General features: G+C 31.9%; 1 protein-coding gene across 1 annotated transcript in view; it reads left to right on the top strand.

The window, feature by feature from the left end:
- The window catches only part of LOC106467162 (hemicentin-1-like), a 74,624-nt gene extending 62,542 nt beyond the window's left edge, over nucleotides 1-12,082 (top strand). The window contains exons 13-14 of the mRNA XM_022395296.1: nucleotides 1,247-1,389; nucleotides 11,831-12,082. Coding sequence (XP_022251004.1) covers nucleotides 1,247-1,389; nucleotides 11,831-11,989 — 302 coding nt within the window. The 3' untranslated portion in view covers nucleotides 11,990-12,082. The remainder of the gene's footprint in view (nucleotides 1-1,246; nucleotides 1,390-11,830) is intronic.
- The last annotated feature ends 1,499 nt before the right edge of the window (nucleotides 12,083-13,581 follow it).

The following is a 13,581-nucleotide window of genomic DNA, read 5'->3' on the forward strand; positions in this document are numbered from 1 at the left end:
CAATACAAAAGCGTTAAACATAACTAAGGTATACCATGGACATTGTGTTTGTCCAATACAATAGCGTTAATTTCATTCCATAACAATAATTAATGTCTGACGAAAATCTTTATTTTTTTACACGGAAGTAAAAACTTGCCTGTTGAAGACGATGAAACGAACTTGATATAGTTGCAGATATTTTCATCAAGTTGTCAAGTAAATCTTCTATTCAATATTTGTAAACATTTTCACTGGTATTTCAGTCCTAAGTGTTAAAGGTCCTAGATAGAATTCACCATGAATGAAGCTAAGGAAGTTGGCTCCTTAGGATGCGAGATCAACATTTTTAACCCAAAATTATAAGCGTTGTTTCTATTTATGACATATAGATGTGTTGAGGATTTATTAAAGTGAACATATAGGGGATCGATAAACAATCAGAGACACCCACTGCAAGTCTCTTAAGAAACGTGTTGTACCACATTTATCTATTATAACTGCTTGAGTTCTTTTTAATATATTGGATAACTCCAAGTTATAGAAATGGAGATTGGGGAATTGGGATCCTTGATCTATCTTTTTAATATATTGGATAACTCCAAGTTATAGAAAGGGAGATTGGGGAATTGGGACACGTTTGTGCATTTTGAGTCATTAAAGCACCTAACTGGGCTCATACAAACTGTCGGCCTTAAAATTAGTCAAGTCACACTTTTTTCCCATGTTGCCTAACAACTACTGTAGAATAAAGCCTACATGTGTTTCAATAATACAGCTCAGTTGCCATTGTGGTCCGGCATGGCCAGGTGGTAAGAGCGCTTGACTCGCAATCTGAGGGTCGCGAGTTCGAATCACCATCCCACCAAACATGCTCACCCTTTCAGCCATGGGGGCGTCATAATGTGACGGTCAATCCCACTGTTCGTTGGTGAAAAGAGTAGCCCAAGAGTTGGCGGTGTGTAGTGATGATTTGCTTTCTTCCCTCTAGTCTTTCACTGCTAAATTAGGGACGTCTAGCGCAGATAGCCCTCGTGTAGCTTTGCGCAAAATTCAAGCACACTGGAATAACAAATTAATCAGGCATGTGAATGTCCATTTAACGTCTGAGGAACGATAAACATATCTGTAAACAATTGTTGTTGTTTTTTTGTTCAACCCCAGTATCCTTTAATACCATCCCATTAGTCTTATAGGTCGTATTAAAATGTTTTCTAATATATTTTACATCGTTAATAATAAACCAATCTGATTCTTTATTTCGCAGGAAGTGAAACGTCAATGGATGGTGAAGAAAGAAGTAATGAAGAAAGTGTGTTCCTTGCAAGACATTCCATATCAAAAACAAACACACGCAGTGTTCCTTATGAAACTCCTGAACCTGACGAGAAGTATACATATTTAAATATAGTGAGTATATCTTATTGTTAAGTAATTACGTCTAATTAATGTATATCATGCACATTTTGTTATCCCAATATTAACAATAAACTTAAAGGTTTATTAAAAAAAACTCATTTAATTCATAATTCTCTCATGATATTTTCTTTTTATATTGTAGGGAAAATATTTGATATTTTAATCTGAATGTACATATTAAGTGGAAAAATCTCGTGAGATATTAATTTTTGGGTGGGGGGTGATTGGGCTTACATCAACTAATTTATATTAATAAGACAACTATTAGATTTACTTAACATTTCATTCAATCATATTGAATATTCATGCGCTACAAAGAAATATATGACACATCAACATATATAAGTAAAGCTCCGTGTTTTCAGAGTGTGAATGCGTTATAACAATGATAGTCAAATCCCCCTATATGTTTTGATAAAATCAGTTTAAGATTTGGCGGCGGATGGTGTTGACTAGCTGCCTTCCCTCTAGTCTATTACTTCAAAATTAGAGACGACTAACGAACATAGACCTCGGGCAGCTTTGTTCTATATTGAACAAACAAACAATCAACCCATGGATAGTTATTAAATATTTGAATATTCAACAAAAACAAATAAACAAAACCATTTGGTGTCTGCTTCTATTTCGCATCAGAAAAACTTGAGGAAAGTGTAAAAGAAAGCAAATAGAGACAATCTCTTATTTCCTATGTAATGACGAGCATAATATAAACTAATGTTTAACACTGAGCAGCAGTATGGAGGATCTTCCTTTCTATGACTAACTGATATCACATGCTGTTATTTAGTAGAATGACCGGAAATTACCAGGATACATGTTTTCTGACTGATTGCTATCACAAATCCAACTAACGGAACTATACATTGTAATCTATATAAGAAAAAAATTGAGAACAATATATTCAATATTAGGTTCACTTGTTGTTTGTTATCATGCATATAGTTGTTTTGATCAGAATTTAAAACTAATTAACAATTTACAAACACAATATAAGAATACACAGATTTTAAGTATTGTTCTCCTGTTTTTTTATCTATAAAGTACCATATATAAGTGAATCAATAGTGGTCCACTTTAGAGTGTAGCCTAGTGGTTTACGTGCCATGCTATAAGGCCGAGTTTTTCCGGAATTCGCGTTCCGTTGGCACGTTATAAATGCGACTTTCAGATTTCATTATTCGTATAAAGTAGCCCAAGAGTTGGCGATGGGTGGTGTTAACTAGCTACTTTCCCTCTAGTCTATCACTTCAAAACGACAGGACGGCTAGCGCAGGTGGCCATCCCTTAGCTTTTCGCAAAATTCAACAAACAAGAAAAATGCTTCCAACAATAATAATGTTTTATAAGATTTCCTTCTATTTTTTACATAACGCGTTCCTCTTAGTAACATGATGGGAAATGAAAAAAAAAACATAAGCAGTATTAATTATAATACACATAGTTTCTGTGCTTGTGGCTTCAGTCAGATTTAGCAAGTTCAATAATAAAAACATACTACTACGTGCTGGAATGTTCTTGTTAAAGTTCAACAATAAAACATACTACTACGTGCAGGAATATTCTTGTTAAAGTTCAATAATAAAAACATACTACTACGTGCTGGAATGTTCTTGTTAAAGTTCAACAATAAAACATACTACTACGTGCAGGAATATTCTTGTTAAAGTTCAATAATAAAAACATACTACTACGTGCTGGAATGTTCTTGTTAAAGTTCAATAATAAAAACATACTAATACGTGCTGGAATGTTCTTGTTAAAGTTCAATAATAAAAACATACTACTACGTGCAGGAATGTTCTTGTTAAAGTCTGATTGTTTGTTTGTTTGGTGTTAAGCGCAAAGCTACACAATGGGCTATATGTACTCTGCCCACCACGGGTTTCAAACCCCGGTTCTTAAGATTGTAAGCAAACACGCAGAACGTAAAGTCTGAACAGTTAAGTTAGATTTTTTACATTCTTAAGTTCGTTTTGAGGGCACAGTTTTGTTACGAACAAAAGTTTTCAGGATTATATAGGCTTATTCTCACAAATTTATATTCTCTTTTTATGTTGTAATTCAGTTTAATATTTTTAGTTACCGAAATCATTGAATTTTTAACAGATATATATTTTATAAAGAAATATTCGAGATTAAAATATTTTGTTAGCTTTATTAATAGCACTCAATAATTCTCTGAAGAGGTTTATCAATACATAAAATAGTTATTAAAATTTTCAGTGCTGACAGAAGCATGGAAATCATTTTCAATGAAGACGACAAACGACTTTAATTAAATGTTGTTGTTTTTTATTCTACCAGACGTTTCGGCTTAGGACTGTTTTAGAGGTCTATGAACGTCACTTAGGCTCTTGAAAAAGTCGTAAGCCGAAACGTCGGATACAATAAAAAATATTATCTGATGTTGTTTGTCGTCTTCATTATAAATAGATAATGTGTTTTTTTAAAAACACATTGGAGCTTCAATTATTAAAAACACATTGGGGCTTCAATTATTGATGCTACATGTGTTTCCATGCTTTAATGTTAGATGATGGTTTTTATGTCATAGTTTTTTGGCGAAACTTTGTATTCAGGTAGCAGCATTACTTCGTTGTTTATAATGCTACATGTGTTTCCATGCTTTAATGTTAGATATTTTTGTACTGACGTTTATAGTGGAGTTCCATTATTTCTAGATTTAACCCATTCGTCCAAGTAACAGAAATAGTCATATTTACAAAAGAATAAAAATAAGAAATCAATCAGGAGAATGGAAACAAAATTTTGAAAAATGTGTGCCAAAGGAACGAAAAAGGTTTTTATGTCATAGTTTTTTGGCGAAACTTTGTATTCAGGTAGCAGCATTACTTCGTTGTTTATATCATCTAACATTAAAGCATGGAAACACATGTAGCATTATAAACAACGAAGTAATGCTGCTACCTGAATACAAAGTTTCGCCAAAAAACTATGACATAAAAACCATCATCTAACATTAAAGCATGGAAACACATGTAGCATTATAAACAACGAAGTAATGCTGCTACCTGAATACAAAGTTTCGCCAAAAAACTATGACATAAAAACCATCAACAGGATTGGCCATTCTGTTTTGAAATCAACATTAAAACGAATCTAAATCTCACAATCTTATTTTAATATGAGAAAACTGAATATATAAATATATGGTGACGTGTACATTACATGTATGTTTTTAAATGTCTTTTATTAATGTAGTCTAATTCTTTTGATTGCTCTAGTCCACAGCTAATAATGATGAGTGTAATTCCCCCAAAACCGGTATAACTTGTGTGAACTTTGATCCTATATTCCAATAATAGATATCTCTTTGAAACATTGTTCCAAACCGCTTGTATGATCTTTGATCCAATATTGCATCAATAAATCTCTCTTTAATGCATTGTTGTAATACAGATCTGTGATATTTGATTTAAACTTTCCTTATTTGTGGTTAAAAACAAAGCTACACACCGATTTTGAGCGTTATAATGCATCAAACTTAACCACTGAGCCACGGGAGTGGTTGATTTAAAGACAGACTGGTGGTCCATCGTGACATGTTATTCGTTCCTAGATGGGTTCTAAGAAGCCTTCTGTATTGTAAACCTCCTTATTTATATTACTATATAAGTTAGTAGGCTACTTTATTTGGATTTAACGTAAAACTACGCTAGGGCTTTATTTACTAGTTCTCTCGAATTTTGAAGTGATAGACTAAAGACAAATATCTGGTCAACATCAACCATCACCATTTCTTGGGCTACTTTTTTAATACCAAATAATATAATTTGACCGTCACTCATATAATACACTCAGTCACAGTTCCCAAAACCGAAGCGTCTTTTACTGGGGGGAGGCAGTAACGGGACACGAACCACATCACCCTAACTCCTCAGCCGGATTAATCTCTGTCCATTTAATATATTCCAATTATTTTTTTTCATAGAAAATTTTTAAGTGTTTATACGACGCATGTTTTTGTCCATTAACACATTTTCTACTATCTTTCAACTGCACTCAAATGGTTAAGCATTACCTGAGTATTTCAAATACTTCTTAGAAACATTAGTTCCTACCTAAACCTAGGTCTCGCTAATACTGCTCAAATAATGTTACGATTATACATGTTTTTTTATAAAGTATGCAGAAAAAGATACAATTCGATAAATAAGCCTTACGAGATTATAACAGAAGGTGAATACAACTTAAAACAGGAAGGAGACGTAATGAATTATTAATATTTGTAAAGTTATGTTTGATAATTGTTGTAATGAACTAGTAATATAAGTAAAGTTATGTTTGATAATTGTTGTAATGAACTAGTAATATAAGTAAAGATATGTTTGATAATTGTTGTAATGAACTAGTAATATCAGTAAAGTTAGGTTTTATAATTGTTGTAATGAACTAGTAATATAAGTAAAGTTATGTTTGATAATTGTTGTAATGAATTAGCAATATTAGTAAAGTTATGTTTGATAATTGTTGTAATGAAATATTAATATAAGTAAAGTTATGTTTGATAATTGTTGTAATGAACTAGTAATATAAGTAAAGTTATGTTTGACAATTGTTGTAATGAACTAGTAATATAAGTAAAGTTATGTTTGATAATTGTTGTAATGAACTAGTAATATTAGTAAAGTTATGTTTTGTAATTGTTGTAATGAACTAGTAATATCAGTAAAGTTAGGTTTTATAATTGTTGTAATGAACTAGTAATATTAGTAAAGTTATGTTTGACAATTGTTGTAATGAACTAGTAATATTAGTAAAGTTATGTTTTGTAATTGTTGTAATAAACTAGTAATATTAGTAAAGTTATGTTTGACAATTGTTGTAATGAACTAGTAATATTAGTAAAGTTATATTTGACAATTGTTGTAATGAACTAGTAATATTTGTAAAGTTATGTTTGATAACTGTCAGTTCCTTCAAAGGTTCTCCTATAAAAGCTACTCCACTTCCTTTAGAATAATAATTTTAATTGATTGTTTAGGCAGAGCTACGGAAGGGATAATTGTACATAACCATCTTCCATTTTGAATTGGTAGACTAAAGATATGGCAAGTAGTGAAACAGCAGCCACGAACAGGTCTTTCCTGACCGAATATTGGAATCCGTCACTAACATTGACCATCTGTCACTAATATATGGACACACGACCCCAAAGTGCGGAGAGCGATTTCGCGGCAAGAGATGCAAACCATAATTGCCATTATTATTTTTTGCATTACTCTAAATTGGGGGGTGACGCCATTAACTTTATGAAAGTGTTTCTGCTTGAGAGATAATTCACTTCTAAAATGAACACGATCCGACTGCATTTTCCAAACCTGTTCACGATGAGGAGGATTTTGGTAGGTTTATTTTCCTAGGCTATGCCTTCCCATGCATCTTTTATGAAATATATTAGGCCTAACACTGCCTTTTTGGATATGCTTTCTCAGGTGTGTTTTCATATGATGCTGTTTCTTTTTTTTAACATGTCACCCGTCATTAGGGTCCCTTGTCTTCCTTCCTTATGTTGAGCATTACATTTCTCAGTTGAGGGCTGGTGTTAGCATGCCTCATCTTCCATGGACTTCTGATCTTTATGCTTTAGCTTATCAGTAGCTCCTCAACGTTTTCTCAACACCCAGCAGTTAGTCACTTTTGCTCATGTGGGTAACTGATAATCGTATCCATATCTCCCACTATCATCTTACCTTTAATCCGTGAGGGATTTTATTTTATATAATATTTTAAAATATTATTCTGGGCAATTTTGGGTGTGACAATTGCTGAGATATTAATGTAAGTTTATGTTATTGTTGTGAAATATTTCACCATGTTTATGATAGTAACTCTGTATTAGAATTCTATTGTTAAGTTAGAATAAATGATTTCACGTTATTATCCAAACCACATGAAACGACCGTAGCTGTGTTTGATTTTTTCCACGAACAACATGGTTTAAAATGGAGTAACCTCATATAGAAGACGATTTGAAAATATGAGATATATATGCATTGGAATTTATTTCATTATTTTTTTCTCATGAAACGCAACTTTCTTTTTACTTCAATAATTAAAACTATCTAACGAGTTTTGTTTATTTGTTTGTTATTAAACACAAAACTAAACAATAGACTATCCGTACCGACCATATGACCCAGGCAACAATACGCAACAATAGACTATCAGAGCCATCCACATGACCTAGGCAACAATACGCAACAATAGACTATATTCGTACCATCCACATCACCCAGGCAACAACATGTAACTATATACTACCTGTACCATCCACATGACCTAGGCAACAATATCCAACATAAATGTAACACAGCCGCAGCCCCAAAGTGCGAAGCGCAATTTATATTTGTATTTTTTACGACAGTGGGACTCGAACCACACATATTCTGCACATTAACCTCTAGCCTACGGCCGGTTCGTTCTTCATTTTAAAATGTGTACAACCATTTAGTACAATTGTACCAGGTAAAGAATATGTAAATCTAGCATTTCTCAAGTACGGCATTTTACAATTTTCAATTGATTTTTAATATGTTTTAACAGTGGTACTTTGTGTTATTCAGTACTGCACGAGTTTCTCAAATATAGTGCATTTCTCTACATTCAACTTTAGATATAAGGTGATGTTTAACATGTTTTAACAGTGGTACTTTGTGTTATTCACTAGTGCACGTGTGACTCAAGTATAGTGTTTCTCTACATTCAACTTTAGAAATAAGGTGATGTTTAACATGTTTTAACAGTGGTACTTTGTGTTATTCAGTACTGCACGAGTTTCTCAAATATAGTGCATTTCTCTACATTTAACTTTAGATATAAGGTGATGTTTAACATGTTTTAACAGTGGTACTTTGTGTTATTCACTAGTGCACGTGTGACTCAAGTATAGGGCATTTCTCTACATTCAACTTTAGAAATAAGATGATGTTTAACATGTTTTAACAGTGGTACTTTGTGTTATTCACTAGTGCATGTGTGACTCAAGTATAGTGCATTTCTCTACATTCAACTTTAGAAATAAGATGATGTTTAACATGTTTTAATAGTGGTACTTTGTGTTATTCAGTACTGCACGAGTGTCTCAAGTATAGTGCATTTCTCTACATTCAACTTTAGATATAAGGTGATGTTTAACATGTTTTAACAGTGGTACTTTGTGTTATTCACTAGTGCACGTGTGACTCAAGTATAGGGCATTTCTCTACATTCAACTTTAGATATAAGGTGATGTTTAACATGTTTTAACAGTGATACTTTGTGTTATTCACTAGTGCACGAGTGTCTCAAGTATAGTGCATTTCTCTACATTCAACTTTAGAAATAAGATGATGTTTAACATGTTTTAACAGTGATACTTTGCGATAATCACTGCTACATACGCATCTGAAATGTATTGTATTCTTCATTGTTCCATTTCAACTACAAATTAATATTTAACATGTTTTAACATGTTTGCGTTATTAATTGCTACATATGTATCTCAAATATAGTGTATTTCTTTACATCCAACTTCATATAATATAAAACACTTTCTTAACTTCTGCTACCTGGCGACGAAAACATAAATTATTAATAACTCTCATTTAGTTATCTCAATTATTTGAGTATTTTAAGTTTGATCTGAGCAGGATATTTAAATCTACAGTTATAGAAAGCAAACGAATTATATATTGGAAGCCTTGGGTATAAGTATAGGTTTTCATCTTTCGTCTTTTGTTGTAATATTACAAGATGTAAGAGTTTGCCAAAACTCAGGTCGTTAAAAAACGTTTACTTGTGATGTCTTTGTGCGTGTTTTAACGTAATTAGAAATCGTTCGTTACCATGAATGCGGAATTGGATGTTTCTTGTGCTTCAACAAGCAACGTTACACATAATTGTCATGTCATAACTGAAAGAGGTATAATGTAGCCATTGTAATTTCATTGTTATAGAAGCTAAAAGACCTTTAAGGTATTAATTTACGATACAATGCATGGGTGTTTTTCTCATTTTTCATCAATTATTTAATTCATTAGAAGCTGGTATTAGTAACAATCCACATTGGCTCTGAATGAGATCAGTGTGGAATATGATGAATAATAAATATAAACAATGAAACTAAAACTGCCAAAAATACCCGAATTTATATGTATAAATTTACAATATATATATATTCAAGTATTTATACACAAATCACAAAAATATACATTTGATCCAAGAGCGTAAACCGCATATATGATATATACATATATAATTTTAGTACGCTTCACAAAAAATGCTTTCTAACCGGTTTCAAATACGAATACCACGAAACTTGAGTATGGAAGCACATTATGCTAATATAATGCTAAATTGGCAAACCACGATTTATAAGGATAATGAAGTGATTTATTTTTAAGTGAACATAAAACACGTTTCGACAGAACATTGCTCTGAAGATACCCGAGGAAACTTGAGTTTGTAAGGAATAGTGTTGGCATTAACATTTTAAGAAATGGCTGAACACTTAATATTTGAACTAAACCCAAGTGAAACAAAGGCAACTTAATTACAACCGCTTTTAACCGGTTTCCTTCAAGTGACAAATAATGTGACGAAATCGTAGTAGGTTTATTTATTTGTTTGTATTGAATTTTGAACAAAGTTACTTGAAGACTGTCAGTGCTAACCTTCCCTAATTTTGAAGTGATAGACTAGATGGAATGCAGCTTGTCAACACCACCCACCAGCAACTCTTGCGCTGCTCTTTACCAAGGAATAGTGGAATTGACCGTCACATTATAACGCCCAAACGGTTCAAAAGGGCGAGAATGTTTGATGAAAGGTTTTGATCCCGCGACCCATAGATTGCAAATCGAGCACCCGAATCACCAGGTCAAATCACAATAGAACTATAAACATAACACGCAGAAGTTGATAAAACCAAATAATTTGAATACATGTAAGTTTAATGATGTTTTTCCATAAATTATGTAGAAACACATACCAAATAAATGAATACTAAAAGATATAACAAAGAATATAATAGAACGACTTTTAGTGTGTTTTTCGCTTACTTTTAAAATATTGCGTCGAAAGCAAATCTATTAAAAACAACCGATTTGCAAAGTTCAGTATCATATAAAGTTTCGGAAGTTATTTCACACTTATTAGATATATTCATTATTTCACACTTATCATTTATATTCGTTATTTCACACTTGTTAGCTACATTCATTATTTCACACTTATTAGATATATTTATTATTTCACACTTATTAGCTATGTTGATTATTTCACACATATTAGCTATGTTGATTATTTCACACTTATTAGATATATTCATTATTTCAAACTTATTAGCTATAGTCATGATTTCACACTTATTAGATATATTCATTATTTCACACTTATTAGCTATAGTCATTATTTCACACTTATTAGATACATTCATTATTTCACACTTATTATCTATAGTTATTATTTCACACTTATTAGATACATTCATTATTTCACACTTATTATCTATAGTTATTATTTCACACTTATTAACTATATTCATTATTTCACACTTATTAGATACATTAATTATTTCACAATTATTAGATATATTCATTATTTCACACTTATTAGATATATTCGTTAAGAAAATATGAACAAATAAAATACATAAAAAAATTCATAACTGCAGCGAGGGGGAGAAAAGATAATATAGTATATGCTCCAGGCAATCATTCTTAAATATCATATTGCTGTTGTATAGAAAAGTCTAAATTAACTACCACAAGGTTCATAATAAGCGTATTCTGTAGCTATGAATGAAACAGATGGAGGGGGGGGGGGTGTCCAAGATTGAAGGAAGGTTCAATGAATAGGAAGACTTGTTGATTAAACTTCAAACTTTATTGAAACTTTTGCAACTTATTGGAAACAGGGAATGATAATCTGAGGAAAAAAGGGATCTTTAAGTACGGTTATAGAATTCTTAGCAGCGCTTCTAGTAGAAGTAATTACATTAATGATTTTTTTCATTATTTGCTTTGTGAAAGATTACAATACAACATTTAAATATGTATATTGTAGAATTTGAAACACTCGCCATCTGGACCCTTTAACCATGGCTGAAAAATTATTTTGTTTTTATTTTTGAAATGTATTTGTTTTCCACCATTAAAGGAAGCAGTCCCTTAATTTTCCGTTTTAATCTTCAAAAGTTACATATTAGCATATTGCTTTTGCACTACAAAAGTTAGTGGCATATAAAATTGGCAATCAAATTATATGAGAAGCAACTTCTCCGTATATATATATATGGTGATATTAATTTTGTTAGAAAAGCTATAATATATTACGACCATAAAAATATATTACAGATCACTTTTTCTTCTGATTACTTTCTAAAATTATCTTTCTTTTCTGTATCATATTTCTCTTGGCTTTCGAGGGCTGCAGCTCTTCAACCAGAAGCTCTCCACCTTCTTCATCAACGACGAATGAGGATCAGTATCACGTTACTAGCTCTGTACCTTCAACAACGTTACGAAGGATCGTTTGTCAGAAAGGAGCCTCATTTGTGTCTAAAGGAGCAACAACAAACGTTTAGAATCACAAGTCTTTGTTATTTAAGTAACTTAACAATTAATCTTTTCAAATCCTATTTATTTTCGTTGTAGTCTAGACTGATTTTCTGAATAAATTAGCCAGCGGTACATAAATGCTATCCTTGTTCCTTTCAATTTATCTCAGCTTTAGAAGAAATAGTACGTTTTTATTTTTTTAGTTACAAGTTTGATCACACCCACACATATTTAGCACTGAAAAACGCCTTTTGTACCAGATTGGCGTGATTAATACGTATTGGTTTGGTTATTGAGTCATTAGCATATATATAACACCTCAACACACTTTATAGGTTTCTTCTTTAATTGAAATATATAGCGGTGGATTCTATAGATAACAACCTAACCAGCTGATAACCCTTTCTCTGTAACCACCAGTTGTACGTGAGGAAACCAATATGCTATCATATTCATTTGAATTCAGGTTTCATTTTAGATTTTAATAATTTACCAAAGAGGAGGTCAACCGGATGTTGAAGTTTGGTCTAAATAAAGTGGTCAGTTAGTGCATCGTCCACCATCCCAGAAACCAGGAAAGTTGTACATTTATTTTAATGGTAGAAAAAATTCGAATGACTCCAGAATTTCACTAAACCGTCAAAAAGAGCTCTTTAAAATTTGTTTTGTAATAAATTTTAATGTTGGGAAGAAAATGTATAGTGTTCTTTTACAAAGTGTAATTACTTTTCACAATTTCATCTTACCAAATGAAGTCAAATCCGAATGACAAAAAACAATTATACTATCAATTTTAAGAACGTTAGAAATTATGATATTTCATACATATGTTAGGAAATTTTCATTCTTAACACTAACAAAATGTACAGAATGTTTTTGGTTCGCTGATTGTCAGCTTTGCCAATTACAATACAAGGACGACAGCTCAGTATAGGTTTGGACACCAAAGAATTAACCGTTCTTCCACAGGCTAACAACAAGAGAGTTCTCTCCCAGTCTTTAGGCTTAACACGCTAAAAAATCAGATTTCGATACTCATAGTTGTCAGAGCACAAAATAGCCCATTGTGTAGCTTTGTGCATAACTAAGTACAAAGTGAATATCAAAAAAATTGTATGCACTAGGATACATCTAAAACCGCACGGTTACATAGTAATAAAATACAATACAATACTTAAGTTTGTAAAAGTATATAGGCGTCTTCATTATAAATAACTATCCCGCTGTATCTTACGTTTTACAATAAAATGTATATTGACTGGAAATAAGTACCCGACACACATGCACGATTTCAACATTAGACAAAGTCAAGCTGTCAGAGAAGTGCAACAAACCTAAACATGTACGGAGAGAAACAGTGTTCCCTCTATAAATAAAATTATCTCTGTAAGTTCTAATATAACGGCAAACTTTTTTAACGCAAATACATGATGGCCAAGGGATGGAGCCTCACATTTTATAAACTGAGTATTATATACAACTAGAGACTGACATAGTCAGAATAAATACAGTTTAGAAACATTGTACTATTGCAATTTTCTTAAATAAACTGTACATCTTTTGACCGTATAATTTACTGGACTGTAGATGTCTTGATAAAAACGAGAGAGTGATAGAA

The sequence above is a fragment of the Limulus polyphemus genome, unplaced genomic scaffold, assembly GCF_000517525.1.
Source record: "Limulus polyphemus unplaced genomic scaffold, Limulus_polyphemus-2.1.2 Scaffold2511, whole genome shotgun sequence".
Classification (NCBI taxonomy): domain Eukaryota; kingdom Metazoa; phylum Arthropoda; class Merostomata; order Xiphosura; family Limulidae; genus Limulus; species Limulus polyphemus.